Source organism: Sinocyclocheilus rhinocerous, unplaced genomic scaffold (assembly GCF_001515625.1).
Source record: "Sinocyclocheilus rhinocerous isolate Xijiao unplaced genomic scaffold, SAMN03320098_v1.1 scaffold1166, whole genome shotgun sequence".
In the NCBI taxonomy this organism is placed as follows: Eukaryota; Metazoa; Chordata; class Actinopteri; order Cypriniformes; family Cyprinidae; genus Sinocyclocheilus; species Sinocyclocheilus rhinocerous.
The window spans coordinates 834,537-857,523 of record NW_015646356.1 but is presented as its reverse complement, the minus strand read 5'-3'; the positions used below and the strand labels follow the sequence as shown (position 1 = coordinate 857,523).

Here is a 22,987-nt window from a genome sequence, read left to right as displayed (position 1 = left end):
TTCTTTCACTGTGGCCTTGTATGAGACCTTTTGTTTATAAATGTATTGGACAAAGGGACTGAGAGGAACCAGTGGACTGAAGGGAGTTGCCGGTATTGATGGTGAGGAGGTAGATTGCTTATAAATCTTGATTTTGTTATCAATATGAAATTCTGCTTTTATTAATATTAATACATATAATGCAAAGATATTTGCTTTGAATGTCCTAAATAGTTGATTTGAGAACCATCCACATTTACACTACCTTTTAAAAGTTTGGGTCAATACGTTTTTCTTTTATTCAGCTGCACTAAATTGATCAAAAGTTTTTTTTTTTTACTTTCTATTAATAATAAAAAATGTTTCCATCATGGGTTCCACTAAATTATTAAACGTAACAACTGTTTTCAACATTGTTAATATTAAGAAACATTTCTTGAGCACCAGATCAGCATATTAGAATGATTTCTGAAGGATCGTGTGACACTGAAGTCTGGAGCAATGGCTGCTGAAAATTCAGCTTTGTCATCAAAGGAATAAATGACATTTCAAATATGTTCAGTAAAACATGCAAAATCTAGTTATTTCTCTCAGTTAATTGCTGATAATGTGAATAGACCAAAAGCATTGTTTGATATGATTGATTCTCTTTTAAACCCAACTATGAATCTATTATCTGAGGCCTCCTCGGAGCTTTGTGAGGATTTTTTAAACTATTTTACATATATAATTGATGCTATCAGATCCTCCATTGCTCCTTCTGAATCGCTTCATTTGCAATTGCCTTGTACCACAAGTTGTTTGTTGTCCTTTTAACCTGTTTTATGACATCAGCTAGATGTTATTGTCTCTACTATGAAGTGTTCTGGTTTTAAGTTAGATATTATTCCTGCACGTCTTTTTAAGGATGTTTTTCCGACTATTAGTCCTATTGTAACAGCTATAGTGAACAGCTCTTTAGCCAAAGGTGTTGTTCCAGCCAGTTTTAAACATGCAGTTGTGAAACCTCTGCTGAAAAAACCTCAGCTTGACCCAGCAATGTTTTGTAACTATCGGCCAATTTCTAAGTTGCCCTTTATCAGCAAGCTTTTGGAGAAAGTAGTGTTTTTACAACTTCAGTCTTTTTTGGATTCTTTTAGTGTTTTAGATAAGTTTCAATCTGGTTTTAGATCTTAACGAAACTGATACTGAAAGTTTGATTGAAGGATTTTATAAAGCTTGTTCTACATCTTTGGACACTGTTGCTCCGCTTAAGCATAAAAGGGTAAAGGGTGTTGGCCAGCCATGGTTAAATGAAACCACCCGCACTCTTAGACAAGAGTGTCGGAAAGCAGAGCGAAAGTGGAAAAAAGATAAGCTACATGTTTCCTTTGATATCTTAAAGTTAAGTCTCTCTAATTATCAAATAGCAGTAAAACATGCAAAATCTAGTTATTTCTCTCAGTTAATTGCTGATAATGTGAATAGACCAAAAGCATTGTTTGATATGATTGATTCTCTTTTAAACCCAACTATGAATCTATTATCTGAGGCCTCCTCGGCGCTTTATGAGGATTTTTTAAACTTATTTTACTCAAAACATTGATGCTATCAGATCCTCCATTGCTCCTTCTGAATCACTTCATTTGCAGTTGCCTTGTACCACAAGTTGTTTGTCTTCCTTTCAACCTGTTTTATCACATCAGCTAGATGATATTGTCTCTACTATGAAGTGTTCTGGTTCTAAGTTAGATATTATTCCTGCACGTCTTTTTAAGGATGTTTTTCCGACTATTAGTCCTATTGTAACAGCTATAGTGAACAGCTCTTTAGCCAAAGGTGTTGTTCCAGCCAGTTTTAAACATGCAGTTGTGAAACCTCTGCTGAAAAAACCTCAGCTTGACCCAGCAATGTTCTGTAACTATCGGCCAATTTCTAAGTTGCCCTTTATCAGCAAGCTTTTGGAGAAAGTAGTGTTTTTACAACTTCAGTCTTTTTTGGATTCTTTTAGTGTTTTAGATAAGTTTCAATCTGGTTTTAGATCATTACACAGTACTGAGTCAGCTCTGTTGAGAGTTACAAAGGACATGCTGCTTTCTCTGGATTCAGGTGCATGTGTTGTGTTGGCATTGTTGGACCTGAGCGCTGCATTTGACACCATTGACCATAGCATTCTTCTTGATCGACTTGAATGTGTGGTAGGTATTCGAGGCACTGCATTTAAGTGGTTTGCCTTGTATCTCGAGAACAGGACTTTTTCTGTAAATTTAGGAATTTTTTTCTCATCCGCTGCACCTGTCTTGTGTGGAGTGCCCCAGGGATCCATTTTGGGACCTTTACTGTTTTCCCTTTATATGCTTCCCTTGGCCCAGATTTTAAAAAAATACAGTATTTCATATCATTGTGAAGTTGTGATTCATGCACTTGTTACATCTCGATTGGATTATTGTAACTCTCTTTATTCTGGTCTTCCTCAATCTTCAGTGTCACGATTGCAAGCTGTTCAAAATGCTGCGTGAAGACTTTTGACTGGGCCAAAAAAGTGCTGTCAAACTTTTCTTTTGGATGCGATTAATCGCAATTAATCGTTTGACAGCACTAGTTAAAATAGAAAACAGTTATTTTTAGTTGTAATAATATTTCACAATATTACAGTTTTTACTGTATATTTGAGCAAAAAAATGCAGCCTTGGTGAGCATAAGAGGCTTCTTTCAAAAACATTTTTAAAAAGCCTACTGACTTCAGATTTTTAGCGGTAGAGAAATTGTATTAAATGAAATGGATAACCGTTTTTTTAGGGCTCAGTGGGTGAAACTGGACCAGTCGGACCAGCAGGAAGCAAAGGATTGTCTGTGAGTACAAATCCTCTGATGCTGTATGTTTGCCATCTCCATTTCATACATGTACGTTGTGTTATGGTGTTTTATGTAAATGATACACAGGACAGAACTGTCGGTTGTAGGGTGAGAAGGGTAATGAAGGATCTTTTAGTGATCGTGGCCCAAAGGGAATCCAAGGAGAGAGTGGAAATCGAGGACCACCTGGAGTCAAAGGACAAAAAGGACGAGAAGTGAGAATACTGATCTGATTTTTGATTATTTCTTAGGTACAAAATACCATAAATTATTAACAAAAAGATGTTGTGTGTTTGTTTTTTGTCAGGGGTTGAGTGGTGCTCCAGGGCAGAAGGGAGATCCTGGATCCCTGGTGAAAAAGTGAGTTTTTTGATGAAGTTTGCACAGGTGTTTGAGTGAAATAGTCAAATGCATTGAAATATTCTTATTGTTGACATGTTTTCTGTGTGTTTTTTTGTTTTTACTCGGGGTCAGACAGGTATGAGAGGTTACTCTGGGTTGGTAGGAAAGTATGGTCCTGGAAGGAACATGGGAAAATCTGGTGAAAAAGGCGACAAAGGTCTACGTGGACTTGTTGTGGGTACCACTTCCTCTTTTACAGCTAATGAAGCCTATGAAGAAATATATTTATTTTGTTTATTTCAATGTTCTATGGGTATCATAGGGCGAGGCAGGAACAAATGGGCCGCCAGGTCCAAATGGTGCTATTGGGTTACCGGTAAGTTAGGTTTGATTTATTGTGTATTTTTGGATATACATTTGACATTAATTTATTCCATTCAAATTTAGGGTTTGCCAGGAAAAAAAGGATTTGTTGGACAAAGTGGAAAACTTGGACCAAAAGTATGTTTTTATTTTTTTTATTTTTTTTTACTGATGTCTGGTATGCTCTGTTACACCATCGTATGAGTAAGTGCATCTGTTGTTTTTGTCCCCTGCAGGGAGAACCTGGAGTTAAAGGGAATCCAGGCAGCCCTGGGAAGATTGGATCAATGGTATGTATGCATTATTTAGAAAATGTTGTCTGGTCTTACTGACCTGAATTTGTTGAATTTTGCATGTTGTTTACAGGGTGTTTCAGGCCCAAGTGGGAAGAAAGGAGAGCCTGGAACAAGAGGCAGAATGGTGAGATAACACTTTACAACCAGATTTGTTTCCAATCTAAAGAACAAAATATGAAGCATTTGCTATTAAAAAAAGGACAAAGGCATTTCACACTGGCATACATTATGCTCAAATGGACAGTGTTAACATATCTAAATGATCTACGCTCCTGTCTAGGGGCCAATGGGGCAGCCAGGAGCTGTGGGTCTAAAGGGAAAACCAGGATCTTCAGGGCCTTCAGGGGAAAAAGGAGTCAAGGGTCAACCAGGGCCAAAAGTCAGTGGCTCAGTATTTTATAGACGTCTCATTTAATCTGGTCATTTAATGTCTTCACCAGTTGTTTTTGTGATTCTTTCACACAGAGGATGAGCGGTTCTCCTAGAAGGAGAGAAAGTAAAGGTGTTGCAGGAAAGCCAGTGGGTTCATGCATTTTTTTTGGCTTTTATTGTCTTGATAATCTGCAACTTTATTGGTATTATTTCATATTTCGCCTACACAAACAAATAAAAATGTCATGCATATGATGTATTATTGTCTAGGGACCTCAAGGACCAAAATGGAAACATGGTAATCCTGGTCTACCTGGAAAGCCAGCAAGTATCCCAAATACAAATGTCTAAACCTTCTGACTATTTTATGATTGTGCCAAACATGATTGACTTTTACACTAACTCTATTTAAGGGACGTAGTGGTACAGATAAATTGCTGTGAGTTATAGGCACTGAAGGCGACCCAGTGAGTAGCTTCCTTTTATTTACATTTTATAGTAGTGCTTACCAATGCAAACTCAATGCTAGTCTTACATGTTGCCTGTGTTGTTTGGACTTTTATGTCATTTCCTGTTTCCTGTGTGTTTTGTAGTCAGTTTGTAGTTTGGTTGTTTGTTGGTTCCTCCTTGATTAGTTCCCCCAGGTGTGTCTTGTTATCTTGTTAAGCTTGTTACCCCTTGTTTATTTATACCCCTGTGTTTTCTCTGTTCATTGTCTGGTGTTGTTCTACATGGATGAATCGTGTGTTTGTTGTCAGTTCTGTTTTCCTTGCCCACGTTTGGATTGCTCTTGCCTGGATTTATGTTTATGTTTGCATCTGGGTCCTGCTTTCCCTCATTCTGAAACAGCCATGTTACAGCTAGGGTGTTGTGGGTTGTTATTATGCAGTTGTTAGGGTGTTCTGAATATTTGCTATGTAGTTACTAGGGTGATCTGGGCCCTAATTGCTTTATGGTAAATATGGCAGATTTAGCATGAACATGAGCATTTACTACCTTACTGTATAACTTGCAGGGTGACATTGGTTTCCGAGGACCTCCGGGGAAACCAGGTCCTCCAGGTAGTGCTGTAAGTAAGTTTGTTTTATACAGACTATTTGAATAATTTATTATAAAGCATGTTGGTTTTATATTATGGTCATGACTTGTGGCATGGTTTCAAAAACAAATTCAAACGGTGCCCCAGGAACACCGAGTTTGCAAGGGAGTCAAGGACTACCTGGACCAAAGGTAATTTCCTCTCTGTCTCTTAAATAAATGGTTCCTACTAGAGTCAATTTACCAGCCTTTTCATCACAGGGCGCTGTAGGACCCAAAGGGAAACCAGGACCCACTGGGCTGATAGGACCAAAGGTAATCAAATCAAAGTCATTGTTTTGCCTTCTACAATCCATAAGGATTTTAATTTTATAAAGTTATTTTTTTTTTGTTAAAACTTAGGGGATTCTGGGTCTTCAAGGTGAAAAGGGAGATGTTGGACTAAAGGGACCAAAGGTATCACTGTATCCATTGACTATAGACAATTGTTTTAGCTTCTAACATATGAAATAATAGTAAGAAAAATCACCCCAGTTTTATTCAGAGGCCCAAACTAAGCAAAAATATGCAATTTGTTGCAGTAGCTGATATTTCGGTGGCCAAAAAGTTAGATGTAGGCTAATTGGAATTATACTAAAAGTATGAACTGTCAATCAGATGACAGAAAGCACGTAGTAGATTGTGTACAGCTGGTTTTTCAGCAAAGTTTTGATCATATTGGTCACTTCAAGGCCTTGCTCATTGCTCATTAATGTGATTTACAGGGCCATGTTGGTATTAGAGGATTGCAAGGGCCCAGCGGACCACCAGGAGAAAAGGTAAGTTCAAATGAAACATAGAAAGCACATCAAAAAAACAACCAGTTGCTTTTTTTTCAGTAGTTAGGAATGTTTTATTTCATCTTGCAGGGAAAGCAAGGTGCTCCAGGGTTCAAGGGACGGCCTGGACCGCAAGGCATGCAGGTAAATAACTGCCTGCTGTAATTTGGGGACCTATTTACTGTGAACTTTTGATTCTTTATTCATATGTTATTTGTTGTTGCAGGGTGAAGCTGGTGCTCGTGGGCCTCCTGGTGGCAAAATATTCCCTGGTTTACCTGTATGTCTCTTTGTAAACTCATTGACCAGCTTTATCTGCTTTAGAACAATGGCATAGATGACACAGTTTCTTGTTTTGCTCTACAGGGTCCAACTGGAAGGAAGGTGTGTACTGAAATTGCAGGTGTGGTTGTAATTTTATATAGCTCTGCTTATCTTTGCCCTGTACCTGAACCAGGTAGGTACAGTATAGATACAGATCTTATTAGAGTCAAACTGACCTGCAGTGCCCCGGCATGCAGTATTTAAATGGCAATGTTCAGTAGGGTGACACTGAAACATTGAAAATATGGGATTTGAAATATGATTTGACCTCAAGTATATTAAGCTTAATGGAGTTAAATGTGCTTTCTTAAGTATTGTTTATATCAACAGGGTATGAAAGGAGTTCAGGGAATATCAGGACAGAAAGGTATGAAAGGTCAGAGAGGACTTGTGGAATAGTTTTCCTGCCTGTGACTTTAATTTCACACTTTAACTTTAATGTCATACTTATTTTATTCCTTTTTAAGAGATTGTGTCTTAATCTTATATTCTGGCTCACTCTCACCATCTCACAAGGGAAAACCAGGTATTCCCGCCCCAACAGATACCAGGGCATCATGCTCAACTTCATGCTCCAAGAAGAGGATCACAAAATGTTGGTACAAACTCAAGCAGTCAACCTTGGTTTGTTGAGATATGTCAAATATAGAGGGAAATGTGGGGTTGGGTAGCAGCAAGACCTAAGATGAAGGTTTTAATATATTGATCAATTGTCTTTGCACATTCTTTTCAGAAAGCAAGGTCATTATCCAGAAAGTCTCGATTTGATGACCCTGAAGAAGAGATTGAGGAAAATAGCCACTTGCAAGGCACCAAAGACAACCCAGCAACCACCTGCAGAGAACTCCGTCTCATCCAGCCTCACCTCAGAGATGGTGAGCAGACATCAGACCCAAAAATATGGCTCTTGTTTTTAAAAAATGAAATCATAGAGTGGACATTTAATTTACTATTGTTCTGTTTATAGGGCACTACTAAGTTGATCCAAACCACGGATGTCCATTTGATGCTCTCCATGTGTTCTGTAATTTTACTGCTGGTGGTCTAACTTGTGTGTCTCCTGTGGATTTTCACAGTCACTCTCCTTTGGTGATTCTAAGACATATAAACTGATGTTTTTCTTTACTCTGAGATGGACAAAAGTGGGATTTAAAAACTGGAAGATATTTATTGCCCATTATTATTATTACACTTCAAAAAGGGATTTTCAAAGTGATGCCACATAAGAACCATTTTTGGTTTCCCAAAGAACCTTTCAGTAAACAGTTCTTAAAATAACCATTTTTTTCTTTAGTGTGAAGAACAATTTAATTATCTAAAGAAGCCTTTTTTAAAATATAAAGAATCTTCTGTGGAATGGAAAGCTTCCTTGTACGTTTAAGGTTCTTAATGGAACCATGGAAGCTTTTATTTTTATGAAATGTGCCAGCATGTCACACAGAATAACATTTATAGTTGTTTTGTGTAGATATACTGTTATATTGAATATAACACTATATTTGTGTTTATATTTGCGGTGATTTTGTCAGATTTCAGGGATGTGGCCATCAGCGGACAGATCTAAAAAGTGGTTTAGCGAGCTTCACAGAGGCTTCAAGGTAAATGACTGATCTTGCTGAATTTCATAAGCTGATGTAATTTCTTGTTCATTTACTAACATGGTGGGTTTTTTGTTTCTATGGAAACAGTGCTGTGAATATCATTTTTATTAAGAATAGCAGGTATCTGATTATTGCTCTCCACAGTTTGAGTACAGAGATCTCGATGTTGTCCAACTGCGATTCCTATGGTTACCAGTGTTGGGAAGGTTACTTTGGAAATGTAATAGGTTACAGATTACAAGTTACCCTACTTAAAATGCAGATGTAACCCCCTTTGTAATCCTTAACATTTTCATAAGTAACTGTAATTTAATTACATATTTTATCTTAGTAACTGTAACTGATTACAATTACTTTTATTTTGTAATTAAATTACGTAATTCCGTTACATGTAACTAGTTACTCCCCAACACTGATGGTTACACAGTACCTCTGCCACACAAAGCATCACCCTGACATGTTTTGAAAAACACAGCCCCACTGCTAAACACCAGGATACCACTAAGAGAGTGTTACGCTTATGGGGAGACTCCAATGAAGAAATCCATCCATCCCATGTTCTCATATCACAACATGGTTGTGAGGTTAGAAGCAATCTGTAATTAGTGTAGGACACGTGACAACAGCTTTTCTAAATGAGAAGTTTACAAAAAAAGGCACATCCAAACCCTATAACTAAAGTAAAACTATTCCATAACAGGAGGTCACCGGGTATTTTCCCTGCCTTATCTTTGCAGGTAACAGCACAGGTGAGGGTTCTTGGGAATTCGGAGCTCCACGGAGGAGACCTACAACTCCTTCCCATAAGAGATGTTCTTTTGCAGGGTGGAGGAGAAACCTGGGAAGGAGATCCGAGCATCGTCCTTGGACATTTGTGCTTTTTTATAGCATCTTTCCAAAAGTAGATTCCATTCACAGAGCACCTGGGAGGAGTGCATTGTTCCCAGGACATATGCTACAATTAGACTTTTGAATATTGTATAATAATGTAAGGTAGATTTATGATTAGTGAATTTGTTCTCCGGGTTTATATTATTCAGATTTCTGGTACACTGAAAGTGGTGCAAAAACTGTGTGTGTATGAGAGCATGTACATTTATTTAGACTTGTTGTGTGTCAGTGGGTTGTGAGTGTTCGTAATGATTTATTTATGTAAGGTTGTAAGAATTTATGGAGGAAAAGTTCATATATTAAACCTTTACACGGTGCCTTTTTTTATTAACTGATATAAAAAAAATAAAACCCTATAGGGCATTTGTACTTTATATATTGCAGAAATGTTCTGTTTCTTCATGAGAAATGTCATGAAATTCTCTGTATTTTTGCCATCTTCCTAAATGATGCAATAAACAACCCTGGATAAATAATTGCTTTTTTTTATTATTTAAAAAAAAAATTTTTTTTACTGCATTTAAAACTAGGCATCATTTCACATACATTAGTGAATTTGAATGTGTTTAATAAATAACTTGGGGCATCAATGAGCAGTAGTGACTAGATCAGGATCTAACCATATAATGTCTTCATTCTCCATAAGCTGTTAGTACAATGTACTTTGCCCTTTTACAGTTATACATCCTCACTTTACTTCCGTATCATATATGTAGTGTTCACAAAGGTAACTTACAATATTTTATCATTTAACATAAGACACATAATTAAAACTAGTCAGAACTATAACCACATCATTTGACACATTTGTATTTGGGGTGAAATATGACCTGGGCATATATTCTTGAAGGGTTTTGAGATTCATATATTTATTCCACACATTACATCTTTGAGAAGAGAGAGATAACCAGTCATTACATAAACCAGGCAACGCTGTAAGGTATTGATACTGTTACTGTACATTTAGCCGCTCGTCCAATCAGATGTCGTTTCAAAGCAGACTCCGCCCCCGGTAGAGAACGAGCGCCTGTTGTTTCAGTTGATTTCAACAGGCCTGATGCAATGAGGTGTGATTGATGCTGCTGATCTCGTTCAATCATACGGCGTAGCCAGCGTCAACATTCACAGAGTTTGTCTTCAGAAAGCTGAATTGATTATTGCACACGTGTGTATTGAGGAAGAAGCACAAGTAAGTGATCTAAACGTTGTTTTTTGGTCTTTCTTAAACGGAGCCTGTAAAACAGACACTATTTTGTCGAAAACATTTTCTGGTAAATGAATATCGTTTGTGTACAATAAGCGTATTGAGTTTCGTGCGTATATTTAGTGTCGTTTTAAGCTAGTTCTAAATACAGACGAATAGTTGAACCCCCTCAAAAATGACAGCCCAGCATCAACTCAGTTAGCTAATTTAGTGTAATGTATTTGCATTTGTGTGGTAAGCCATTTTAACGTTTATTCTATTAACTAACTAGGGTCTTTTTTTTTTATCTTAGTAGTATACTAATACTTATTTCCAAAAAGTAATTAAATATTGACTAGTATTCGTTAAGTTTATCACTTACAGTACTTTTCCCTTTGCTACTAGTAACTATCCTAATAGTGACAAGTAGGGTATTCCTTTGAACATTTTTGTTTATTGATTTTTATGGAATCTGTGGTTCAGATTTCAACTGCTCACTTATTCTGACTAGTACTGTATGCAAGTTATTCTGATACCAGTTACAGTTTCACAAGGATAGATAATCTCAGATAATCTTGTTTATTTCTTAGTTACTAACTAATAAAAATCTTCTCGCTAATTACAGAATTTTTTTTCTTTGTCATATTCAATGACTGGCCAGAATGACTACTTTTAAAATTCAATTAAAATCTTACTAGTAAGTTTAAAATGATCTAATTGATGCAATCAAGATAATATAGCATTCTTAGAATTCTGTAATTTAAATGGTGATGAATGAAATTATTTACCTGTTGAAGAAGGATCACGTTTGTTCTTGGTGTTGGGTTTTCAGCAGCAGGATGGTGAATGAGGGTGCTGGCGCCCCACGCAGTCGCAGGGGGTCTCATAAGGTGGTTCCTTCATCAGACCAGGATGGCACAGGAGAGGTGTCCTGCCCCAGTAATGGTGAGACTGAATCACTAAACAAAAAAAGCCCTGATCCTCCAAGTGCAGAGCATTCAAATTAGGCAGATGCAAAACAGTCACTTTAAGATTCTAATGAAGAGAGTTTTTCTTTTGTTAGTTCTAATGTAGGTCATTCAACTCTGACCCACTGGAATCAGTTGCAACATGTTTCACTTAGTGTCCTTACTATTTACGTTGCTTGTACAACCTATCATTTGTATGGCTCTGTCATATAAAAGAGTACATACCTTTGATATTATTCATTTGCAGGCTCAACAAGAGATTTTTTTTTCTCTTTGCCCAGTCTGTTTAGGAGTTTTCAGTGGGAAAATAATATAATTGATCTTTATGTGGTAGAAAATAGGTATATTATAAACTAAATGTTAATTTTCCTTAAAGTAAAAGGTTTTTAATTTGCAATAATAACCTTGCTTGTATTGAGGTCTTAATTGAGCTGTGTAATCATATATGCATTAAAGAAGAATGAGGAAACAATGGCCATGACACATTCATGTTACATTAGTGAAACCATTAAGGTTAATTCTGGGATGAACAGACTGCCATGTGATTTGCAGTGTGACCTGATTGAGAAATTGCCATGTCCTGCCCAGTACGGTTATCAATGATGCAGACATTCCCATTAACTCTGACATGATGACACTGAAATTTCTAGAGTAGTGTTTTATTGTGCAACCTCACTGTCAGATAGATTCAGGTTAATGCTTCACAGTGTCGCATTTGAGTTAGTGTGAGTGTCTGGCCCAGGTGGAGCTCGTCAGCTAATCACCTTAACAAGCACAATACATATATATACAGCCAACTTACCTCTGTTCCACGACAGTTTTCCAACATCCCGCCTCCACCCCAACACCTCACTCTTAATCTAATTTCATCCCATTCTTGGGATGGATGGGGGATGGGGGGAGTTCTCTGGGTTCGGACTCTATCCCGAGCTTGGAGCCCTCCCTCTGGACAGCACGCCAAATATGCTACTAATTGCTCAATCATATTATATGTTAGTGCGAACTCGTGAAATAATTATTTGTGTTCATCTGTGCAGCCAACAACAGAACATTTAGCATGTTTTCTGCGGACTTTTGCATCAGAACATGTACACCGCTGTCGCTTGTGAAAACAACAATGGCGGCTAAGTGCCGTGGGTGGAAACGTGCAGATTAATGGGCGGTAATATTATAATAAGAACCCCTTCCTACGTCAGAGGGGGAGAGAAATCTGATCGGCTCATTTTCTCACATGCTTGCAGAGAAAGGCTTACAAAACCAAACTTACTGGGTTCTTTCATGTTTTCTGAGTTGGTAGATGCACCAGACACACAATTATAGCACTTAAACACAGAAAAAGTTAAGATTTTCATCTGATGAGCCCTTTAAGAGATCTTTTTCATAACTTCAGAGGGCAGCATTTAACTAAGCATGGGCAAATACCTGAATGAACAGTGCCCTCTGGAGGGAGATGTGCTCATGGTCTGGGATCTGGTGGGGGCGCTGTTCCTCTGTAGCCACTGCTCTCATACTAATACTTATTTCCAAAAAGTAATTAAATATTGACTAGTATTCGTTAAGTTTATCACTTACAGTACTTTTCCCTTTGCTACTAGTAACTATCCTAATAGTGACAAGTAGGGTATTCCTTTGAACATTTTTGTTTATTGATTTTTATGGAATCTGTGGTTCAGATTTCAACTGCTCACTTATTCTGACTAGTACTGTATGCAAGTTATTCTGATACCAGTTACAGTTTCACAAGGATAGATAATCTCAGATAATCTTGCTTATTTCTTAGTTACTAACTAATAAAAATCTTCTCGCTAATTACAGAATTTTTTTTCTTTGTCATATTCAATGACTGGCCAGAATGACTACTTTTAAAATTCAATTAAAATCTTACTAGTAAGTTTAAAATGATCTAATTGATGCAATCAAGATAATATAGCATTCTTAGAATTCTGTAATTTAAATGGTGATGAATGAAATTATTTACCTGTTGAAGAAGGATCACGTTTGTTCTTGGTGTTGGGTTTTCAGCAGCAGGATGGTGAATGAGGGTGCTGGCGCCCCACGCAGTCGCAGGGGGTCTCATAAGGTGGTTCCTTCATCAGACCAGGATGGCACAGGAGAGGTGTCCTGCCCCAGTAATGGTGAGACTGAATCACTAAACAAAAAAAGCCCTGATCCTCCAAGTGCAGAGCATTCAAATTAGGCAGATGCAAAACAGTCACTTTAAGATTCTAATGAAGAGAGTTTTTCTTTTGTTAGTTCTAATGTAGGTCATTCAACTCTGACCCACTGGAATCAGTTGCAACATGTTTCACTTAGTGTCCTTACTATTTACGTTGCTTGTACAACCTATCATTTGTATGGCTCTGTCATATAAAAGAGTACATACCTTTGATATTATTCATTTGCAGGCTCAACAAGAGATTTTTTTTTCTCTTTGCCCAGTCTGTTTAGGAGTTTTCAGTGGGAAAATAATATAATTGATCTTTATGTGGTAGAAAATAGGTATATTATAAACTAAATGTTAATTTTCCTTAAAGTAAAAGGTTTTTAATTTGCAATAATAACCTTGCTTGTATTGAGGTCTTAATTGAGCTGTGTAATCATATATGCATTAAAGAAGAATGAGGAAACAATGGCCATGACACATTCATGTTACATTAGTGAAACCATTAAGGTTAATTCTGGGATGAACAGAGATTTGCAGTATTTGCAGTGTGACCTGATTGAGAAATTGCCATTGTCCTGCCCAGTACGGTTATCAATGATCCCATTAACCCCATTAACTCTGACATGATGACACTGAAATTTCTAGAGTAGTGTTTTATTGTGCAACCTCACTGTCAGATAGATTCAGGTTAATGCTTCACAGTGTCGCATTTGAGTTAGTGTGTGTTTTTGAAATTAAATATCTTATACGATGTTTCATTAACAAGGTTCGGGAGGAGCACGATCAGATAATCAATCAGTCTGGCCTTAACAAGGTTAACAAGGTTCGGGAGGAGCACGATCAGATAATCAATCAGTCTGGCCCAGGTGGAGCTTGCACCTTAACACCGCCTCCACCCCAACACCTCACTCTTAATCTAATTTCATCCCATTTTTGGGATGGATGGGGGGGGGTTCTCTGGGTTCGGGCTCTATCCCGAGCTTGGAGCCCTCCCTCTGGACAGCACGCCAAATATGCTACTAATTGCTCAATCATATTATATGTTAGTGCGAACTCGTGAAATAATTTTAGGGTTTTCAGTGGAATATAATGTAGTGCTTTTTGTCAAAAGTCATCAAGTTCTACATTTACACCGTGTCTACACCGGACGCGAGCGGCACGACGCGACAAAATACAATAGAACCTATGCTGTCTACACTGGATGCGGCAAATTCCCGACAGTAAACTGCTGCTGCGTTCTATTTATGACATACTGACACAAATTTCAAATGATTTTCAACGGTCGCTTTGTCGCGTCCAGTGTAGACAGACTTCAGCTGTTGCGGCGCTGTCTTTCTTTTTACTGCATTTTAAAACTTTAACTGCATTTTGAAACTTTTGTCGTAAGTCTAGTCCATTCATTGGCTTTGACATATGTATCCATCTTTCCTAACGTAAACTCTCTCTTTCCTAAATGAAAGTGACTCTTTTTTAGTCTTCAATAATATAGCGATGAAATATTTGTATTTATACTGAATAGTATAGTAGTTGCTGAATAGTAGTATTGTTGCTGCTGCCATGTCGAGACGCTGTGTGTTTCGTTGTGAAAGCGAAACTACTTTGTTTGGTCTTCCAAAAGAGGACGATATCCGCTTCGTCATGCCTAGAGCTGATCCGTGCTGGTCGCTGAGGAAATACATTAACTTCGCGCTGTGGATCGCCGGATAGTGGTTGCCGCAAGCCCGCCGGCCGCGCCGTTCTCAATCCCGCCGGCCGCTGCACCAAATACACCAAATAATGTTCTTTTTAGCAACATCATATGACCCCTTTAAAACCTGCGGACTACAGTCTACTGAAAAAATTAATTCGCTTTTTTGATTATATACATGTGGTGACTTTTTTTGATGGCATCTTAGTGCATTTTATCATTATAAAATGAGTTTTCAGTGCTTTTTAGAGCATTTTTGTGATGTCAGTGTCCTTATTTATGTTAATGTACAGTAGGGTTGTATGAATCGCCGTCTCTTCTGTTACTAATCTGTCTCTAACGGATGCAGGTATTCTGTTTGCATTATGTTAGATTAGTTAAAGATTAGTGGTATGGTAACCAGGATACGTGTCCAGAATGACCTGCTCCATCTGTGTGTAGTTGTGAGCATTCATGAGAGAACTGTACTGATGTCTCATTTCAGGAACAGTGGAAGTGGAGCACATTATCAGCGCAAAACTACAGCTGAAGAAGAAAGCTGAGGTAGGATGGCTCTTAGTACTTTTTTTCTTGTTTTAAAGGAAATCAAATATCAAAACAATGAATGCAACAGTGTTAAATGTCGTATGTGTGCAAATCTTGTTCGTTATCACTGTATTGTAACAGATTATCAGTATTATCAATATCACAGATTATCTGTATTATCACATATTATGTCACAGATTAACAGATCCTAAACGTTCAAGCGTGACCTTTGGCTTGACTAAATCCTTTCAATGATTTAAATGCAATGCTTATTCTTGTGATTTTGATCCGTGTAAAACTGACAGAGCTTTTGTTTTCTTTAGCATCTCTGAATGTTTGCTCTGCTTTGTTCTTGTTCATCAGGCTCTTTAGCAGGCAGCAGGTTTTGCTCAATGAAAAATGTTTAGTACCTGTTAGTGGGTTAGTTAAATGTGTTGCTTACAGCACATGACAGGTAATCTTGCAATGTAATACCCCTTGAATACACATGAGTGCATTTTGGTTCTGGCTATATTACTTTTTTGTCTCATGCAGCGCACTGCCTGCGTCTCAGTCACAAAAAAAATATTCATATTTATAATTCCAAACAGTCAGTAAGCGACAGGTGCTAGGAAACGCTGTTTTGTACTCATTTATTGACGAGTCGGCTGTGGTACGGCCAGCTGAAAGCGATGCTTCTCTGCCGCTCACTGCACAGAACAGACGCCGAGAGAGACGACACTGCGCCGGGAGAGTCGGACCTCGCGCTCGCGGGGCAGCACTGGCGACATCTTCCAACTGAATCATAGCTAAGGTTTATCCAAAAAAGTCGCTAGGTTTGTCAGTATATATATATTCTATGGGTAAAAGCGTCTGAAAGTTGCTAAATCTAGCTCTGAAGTCGCGCTCCTGTGTGTGAGACGCGGGAGCTGATGGCAGGGGGCGGTGGATATTTGTGGCGGTCAATGTGGATATTGTGGATGAGTTCTGCTGTGTCATCACGTTCTATTAGTTCTACAGCTTCCGTTTTGGAACTTTCACGCATAGTAACACATACAGCTGTGTCCTCGCAACATGTGTCAAGATCAGATGTTTTTTTTTAAAACATCTGATCTTGACACATTGTGTCTACAGATTCTTTGTGAGAATATTTATTTTTTTATGATTTGCTGGCCACATGACAATAGATTTAAAATATCTAAATATTTAATATTTTATTATTTAATATTTATTGTGTATTCAAGTGTATTCAAATCATCATGTGAACTGTAAAAAACGTGTGTGTAAGATTTAAAATATCAAAATATTTATTATTTTAATATTTATGGTGTATTCAAGTGTATTCAAATCATCATTGGAATTGTATAATTATTACTGAATAATTTAATAGATTCAGACTAAAACAATATTTTTTTAATAGATTCAGACTAAAAGGTATTTTTTAAATTGGACTTTTTTGACTTTGTTTTTAGGGGTCAAACATTGTTTCATGCTTTAGATTGTTTTACGCTGCTTGATGTAAGCGCTTGTAAAGGTTACAGGAAATGCAGACAGAATAGGGAAGGATGTGGTTGTCAGCCAGGGGCGGTGAGGTTTGGGAAAATATAATGTCCTTTTTTGTAACACATATATCTTCTAAAGACTTCCCTAAAAAGACATTTTGTCAAATGATTGAACTTTAGAATTTATTCGAATTACAGACCTCCGATGTATTGCGTCATCAGTTCAGTCTCAGTTCAGTCTGTGATCGAATTTAGTATCCGTAAAAGTTTCTTTGAGATACAAGACCTTCATTTGTCTCCATTAAGAGCAGCTGCAGTCAAAAAGACATGACCATGACAGCTTGAGTTGTCACATGAGACCTGATTCTCTGGCGGAATTACTCTTATCTTGAGGATATGATGTGTAGCGCTTCATAAGACCTTCTGCAAACCTTCTGTTCTTGTTTGTAAGACCCTCCTTAGAAGAGACTAGCTGTTCTGTGTCTTTACTGTTTTGCTATTTGTTTTCAGCATTTGAAGGCAGACCTGATGAGGCAGTTCGACACTCAAGTCAATGAATTCATGGACAGTCTGATAGAGGAGTCTGCCAGTCTGGGTTCGTCCCATGTGAGCACAGTCTTTCCTCTCTCAGATAAGGAGAAAAGCAAACTCAGGTACTGAAAGCATGCACAAATCGAATCGCAATGAGTGCCACAGCTGGCTAGTACACTTCACTCTCTTCTCTTTTACTGTCATTCAAATCTGCATTTGTGATTTCTTTTTCATTGTCTGATCTTATCACATGACTAGCGTGCCAGTCTTATCAGCATAGTGCTTTTATCTCACATTCTTTTAGCCTTTTTTATTCTGTTGTCTAACCCGTTTTATCTTCCTCTCTGCTCACGTAGGCATACACGACCTTCCCAAAGCCAAAGCAAGCAGTTCGTGATCCGTCGATCCCTGTTAGAGTAAGTCATGGATGATCTTGCTGATATGTGTAAAATCTGAGATTTGTTTCTGTCTGTGGTCAGATTAGCTGACTTTAATAAACCTGTTTGTTGTAGCACAGTTTATGAAATTTGGTTAATTTAGTGTTTAATTAGGAAGACGAGAAACATATGGTTGTACTGCTTATGAATATTTGTAAAGTAATAGTGCTTATTACATGATTTTTCTGCAGTGATCTGTTTGAGGTGAACCACATTCGCACCATCTATCACATGTTCATCGCCCTCCTCATCCTCTTCATCTTCAGCACGCTTGTCGTGGATTTCATCGATGAGGGCAGGTTAGAACATTCACTGTTCATAAACACTTTTGGAATCTGTTCTGCTTCAGTTTTTTAAGCTGCAGCCTTGTTTTAAATGTTGAGGTTCTGACCTTGCCAACAGTGTGGTTTCATAAATGCATAATGGTTTTGTTTTTGCCAAAATATGAGAAGATATATTTTGTCTTCGCAAGCCAATGCACAATGTATTCAATGCATACTTCCTCTGGCTCGTGTTAAAAGTACATTTCTGATATGTGTTAGAATTTTGAATAGTTTTAGCTCTTTATGTTATTTAAATGTTAATTCTCACTCAAGAAAACTAAACTAAAAACATCTTCACACATGTAACATGTTTACAGTTAGTGTATTCTAGCTGGTGTAAGGATAAAGTTATGAAATAAAATGACATGTTATGTGAACAAAAATAATTAACAAATAAAGCAATAAGCCCCAAGAAGCCGTGGTTTACAGTGAATTTATAACAGCTAAGCGGCGTTGTTAGGCACGCCGCGAAGCGGAAACCCCCTTAGCTGTTATAAATTCACTGTAAACCACAGCTTCGCTGGGCTTATTGCTTTTATAAAACGGTTATTCCATATACGTAGTAAGGTTTCACAAAATAAAACAGAGCAAATAAAGTGTAATGATATTAATAAAAACAGTATTCTTCCACCAAGCAATGTAGTTCCTCAGAATCAGTTGTGGTTGCAACAAAGTGGTTGCCAAGCAACAGACAAACGTAAACAAAGGTGTATGTTTGTAGAGTAATTTACAACAGCTTTGAACGTGGCTCAGCCAATCATAATCAAGGACTGGAACTATCCGTTTTATAATCAGTGATTTTACCAGACTGAAATATAATGTATTGAGAATTGAGAAAGTAATATGCTCTTAACTATTTTAAAATGATTTTATGTATTTAATTTTTAGTAATAATTTGATGGTACACATTTTAGTTTCTTATGTAATGTTACTGGATAGCCTAGGAAAATTATTTGGCAATTTCAGCACAAGCTAATTAATATTAATGTCTCAGACGACTTCATCAAAACCTGCTCTAAAATGCATGCAAAAAGATTCAAAAGTGTTTTCTCATTAGTTTATCATGTACCTTCAGTGTTACTTGGAGTAAAGTAAGACAATAAAAGGAGATTTACTAAATTGTGTAAGCTGCAAAAATCTTTATTCCTTGCTCTCTCTAGACTGGTACTTGAGTTTGATCTGTTGGTGTACGTGTTTGGCCAGTTCCCCCTAGTGGTTGTCACGTGGATGTGTATGTTCCTGTCCACGCTTGTGGTTCCGTATGTATTGCTCAGTGTCTGGGCTAGTGTTTACCGCACGTCAAACCATCGGGCCTTATGGACAGCGCTGGCCGGTTCTCTCTTGCTGCTGTACCAGGGACTGTGTTTGGGTTTCCTGCCCACATATGTGGTGCTGAAGAACGGCCTTCCCCCTGCTTCATGCTTCATACTCATTCTAGAACAGGTACTGAGTAACCATAGCAACAGGATTTTGTTATATCACTGTTGATTATTGGATGCTTTGTTTTCTGCTTTAATGTGTTTATTTGAATTTGATACTAGTTAGAAGTCTAATAATATTTGAAGGTGTTTACTTTCACTGCTCAATCTAGTTGTTGCTATTGTCTGTTTTAAACAGGTGCGCCTGATAATGAAGGCTCACTCTTTCATCAGGGAAAATGTGCCAAGAGTGCGATCCTTACAACGAAACAAAGCAAGTAAGATCCTTACTTAGATGTTAGTAACTTCATAGAAGTAAAATTACAAAAACTTACATTTTATTTTGTCTTTCTTTTTTTCAGATTCGTTAGCTGTACCTCAATTCACCCAGTACATTTACTTTCTCTTTGCACCCACCCTGATATACAGAGACAATTATCCACGGTAAGAAAATATACTTATATGTATAAAAATTAAATGTTTCACACACACACACACACACACATTTATTTATTTATTTATTTAATATTAAGCTAAAAGTTTTAGCAGTGTATTGGTATCTGTTTTCATAGAAATAGCATGTATAAAAGTAATAAATAAAAATGTATTCAGTTTTGATTTCACTTATGTTACTTTGTCCTTGTAGAAATCCATGTATTCGGTGGGGTTATGTGGCTACAAAGTTTTCGCAGGTGGGCTCTTTAAAAGAGTACATGTTTAAGTTGTGATTTTTATAAACATTTATGTCAAGACTTGGTAAATGTTATGTTGAGATCTTGAATATGTTTTTTTTTCTGTGTCATTCCAGGTGCTCGGCTGTTTGTTTTATGCATATTACATATTTGTGCGGCTGTGTATCCCTCAGTTCCGCAGTATCAGTATGCAGCTCTTTGACCTGAGGGCCATGGTGTTGTGTGTCTTCAACTCTATACTGCCAGGTAGAATGTCGACAGGACAGCCACTTTTTAATTTAGCACATCTTTAGATACCTTTATACTGATAAGAAGTCTACACACTGAAGAAGACACAGATGTAATAAAAAAAGTGCACAAATAAATGCAGTTTGTGTAATGGCGTTGTCCTATATCCATAGGAGTGCTGGTGCTTTTCTTGGCATTTTTTGCCTTTCTGCATTGCTGGCTTAATGCATTTGCTGAAATGCTACGGTTTGGAGACAGAATGTTTTATAAGGTAACAGACAGCACCAAAATGTGCCCTGTATTTAATTTTTACAAATATAGACCCTTCGATCTTTTAGGCTTTATACTGCAGTGTTATTTTTCATGTTCCACATGACCAAATTTGTTTTATTGAAAAAAAAGATTAATGCTAAATTGTTGCCATTATACAATTGTTAATTGAATAATGTGCTTTTTCTCTAGGACTGGTGGAACTCCACTTCATTTGCTAACTATTACCGCACATGGAATGTTGTAGTACATGATTGGCTTTATTACTATGTCTACAGGGACTTCCTGTGGGTAAGTCATCAGTTGAAAATGTGGAAAATGAGCACAGAATATAAGATAAATGATTCTAGTTATTCTTTATTTATTGACTGATTAATTATAATTTATATTCTATATAATTACTGTAATTTATTTTTTAAAATAATTTGTATACAATTGTTTTATTATATAAATATTTACTTTTATTTAATTGGCTATATATATATATTCACTTTGAGTGCGCTCTTTACAAAAATCATCCAGGAATCACTGAAATTCATTGGTGTTAACAGTGTTTCAGATTGGAGCTTGACGATGGCCCTATGTTGTGCTGTATTTCAATAAACAGTCTGTTTTTGGTTTATTTGCGTGGACTCTGGAATTTGTGTGAAATTGTGTCCAAATGTGCATCAAGCTAAACCAAGTGTGATCATCCATATCTACAGATGGCACAGAAGCAATTCCGTGCAGCGGCCATGTTGGTTGTTTTTACTGTGTCTGCTGTGGTGCATGAGTACGTTCTGGCCATCTGCTTTGGCTTCTTCTATCCCGTCATGTTCTGCCTCTTCATGTGCTTTGGAAGTAAGAATCTCATTTATTACAAGAGCATGTCCCTGCTGAAAAAACAGATAGTCTTAGCTGGCTTAAGCTGGTTTTACAGCTGACCAAGCTGGCGTTTAGCTGGTCAGCAGCTGGTCTACCAAAAACCATCCAAACATACCAATTTAACCAGCTTGGGCAGGCTGGGATGCCAGATAACCACCTAGACTTGGTTTAAGCTTCGGTTAAAATGACTCCGTTTTATATGATGTAACAGAGCCCGAATATGAAAGTGTCTAATGCACTCATGTTTCTATTTAGTGGTGTTTAACTTCGTTCTTAACGACCGGAGAAAAGGGCCGATCTGGAACGTGATCATGTGGACTGCACTGTTTTTGGGTCAGGGTGTTCTCATCTGCCTGTACTCTCAGGAGTGGTACGCGCAGCGCTTCTGCCCCATTCAAGAGGTAAACAAAGTGCTTGTTCTTGGTAGGTTCATCTAGTTTGTGAATTTATTCATATATTCATGGTTTCTTTTTGTTTCCTCAGCCTTCTTTCCTAGACTTGCTGAAGCCTCGATCCTGGACTTGTACTCCACTTGCACTCTGACCAAATGAAGTGAAAAGTGACAAGCTTACTCTATAATCATGAGGACAATGTTTTATGAAGAGGCCTTAGATATTTAATATTTATTATAACATCCATAATAGAATGTAGAAAAATTTGAAATATGAAAATGTCTTTGTTTCCCTTCAAATTCCTAGTTAGCATTTGACGATCTATTTTAGGTTATGTCTGATCTGGCTAAAGAGATTCTATTTTTAGAAGCATCTGTGATGTTGAGATCAGATTATACAGTAAATGTGTTTTGTTTACTGCCACTTCTTAGATAGTGTTTGATATTGTGGTGTTATTCCAGTACTGGAGAGGCCATGGAAGATTATACATGTGGTACATTTTAACCTGGACTACACAAAATTGTAGAATGTTTACAAGCGGGGTTGTGAATTCTAAAACCCCAGTGGATTTAAATTGTGCCATACTGCTGTGAAACACAAAAATAGTTTACTTCTTACATTTTACTCCTAGAGTTTTAATTAAAATGACTTTGATTTGGGGCAAATTCTCCTTTCTGCCAGTTTTATTTACTGTTTGAAGAGTTGGACTGATAGTCTGGACTTTGGAAATTTGGACATCATGTTTGTTTTTTTCTTTCTTTCCCTAGAGCTAAACTAATTAGATACTAATTTAAAACCATGCTTTAGGACTTATTTATTACCAAATAGGGTATCAGATTTTTGGAAGTGTTGAGGTTTTGCAGCTGGCTGCACTCGTGATCATTATTACTAATGGTTTTCAAGCACAATCCCTTTGTTGGTTATAAATTATGTACAGTGACATGCAGGGGATTTATTTAAAAAAA

At 37.3% G+C, this 22,987-nt stretch overlaps 1 protein-coding gene and 3 long non-coding RNA genes across 4 annotated transcripts; 3 read left to right on the top strand and 1 right to left on the bottom strand.

The window, feature by feature from the left end:
* The first annotated feature begins 4,122 nt into the window (after positions 1 to 4,122).
* Positions 4,123 to 4,511, top strand: LOC107707592 (uncharacterized). The gene is made up of 3 exons (XR_001636274.1): positions 4,123 to 4,194; positions 4,281 to 4,334; positions 4,458 to 4,511. It is a non-coding gene; the product is annotated as an uncharacterized LOC107707592 (long non-coding RNA).
* A 1,620-nt stretch (positions 4,512 to 6,131) lies between these two features.
* Positions 6,132 to 6,745, top strand: LOC107707591 (uncharacterized). The gene is made up of 4 exons (XR_001636273.1): positions 6,132 to 6,187; positions 6,270 to 6,323; positions 6,410 to 6,427; positions 6,698 to 6,745. It is a non-coding gene; the product is annotated as an uncharacterized LOC107707591 (long non-coding RNA).
* Positions 6,746 to 10,894: 4,149 nt separating this feature from the next.
* Positions 10,895 to 11,492, bottom strand: LOC107707590 (uncharacterized). Its single transcript, XR_001636272.1, has 3 exons — positions 11,415 to 11,492; positions 11,236 to 11,292; positions 10,895 to 10,973 (listed from the first exon to the last, which is right to left on the bottom strand). It is a non-coding gene; the product is annotated as an uncharacterized LOC107707590 (long non-coding RNA).
* A 1,509-nt stretch (positions 11,493 to 13,001) lies between these two features.
* On the top strand, positions 13,002 to 22,173 carry LOC107707573 (sterol O-acyltransferase 1). The gene is made up of 15 exons (XM_016511640.1): positions 13,002 to 13,145; positions 15,346 to 15,404; positions 17,378 to 17,520; positions 17,755 to 17,814; positions 18,027 to 18,134; positions 19,319 to 19,601; positions 19,776 to 19,854; positions 19,939 to 20,020; positions 20,223 to 20,268; positions 20,385 to 20,514; positions 20,670 to 20,767; positions 20,959 to 21,057; positions 21,471 to 21,606; positions 21,886 to 22,031; positions 22,114 to 22,173. The coding sequence occupies exons 1-15, from the start codon at positions 13,040 to 13,042 to the stop codon at positions 22,171 to 22,173; spliced, it is 1,635 nt and encodes a 544-aa protein (XP_016367126.1). The 5' UTR covers positions 13,002 to 13,039.
* Positions 22,174 to 22,987: the final 814 nt, after the last annotated feature.

Excerpts from the sequence above, each read along its gene's own strand:
- LOC107707573 (XM_016511640.1), top strand. The coding sequence starts at position 13,040 with ATGGTGAATGAGGGTGCTGGCGCCCCACGCAGTCGCAGGGGGTCTCAT. Across the intron at positions 15,405-17,377 it reads AGCTGAAGAAGAAAGCTGAG|CATTTGAAGGCAGACCTGAT; the intron begins GTAGGATGGCTC and ends ATTTGTTTTCAG. Across the intron at positions 20,768-20,958 it reads GAGACAGAATGTTTTATAAG|GACTGGTGGAACTCCACTTC; the intron begins GTAACAGACAGC and ends CTTTTTCTCTAG.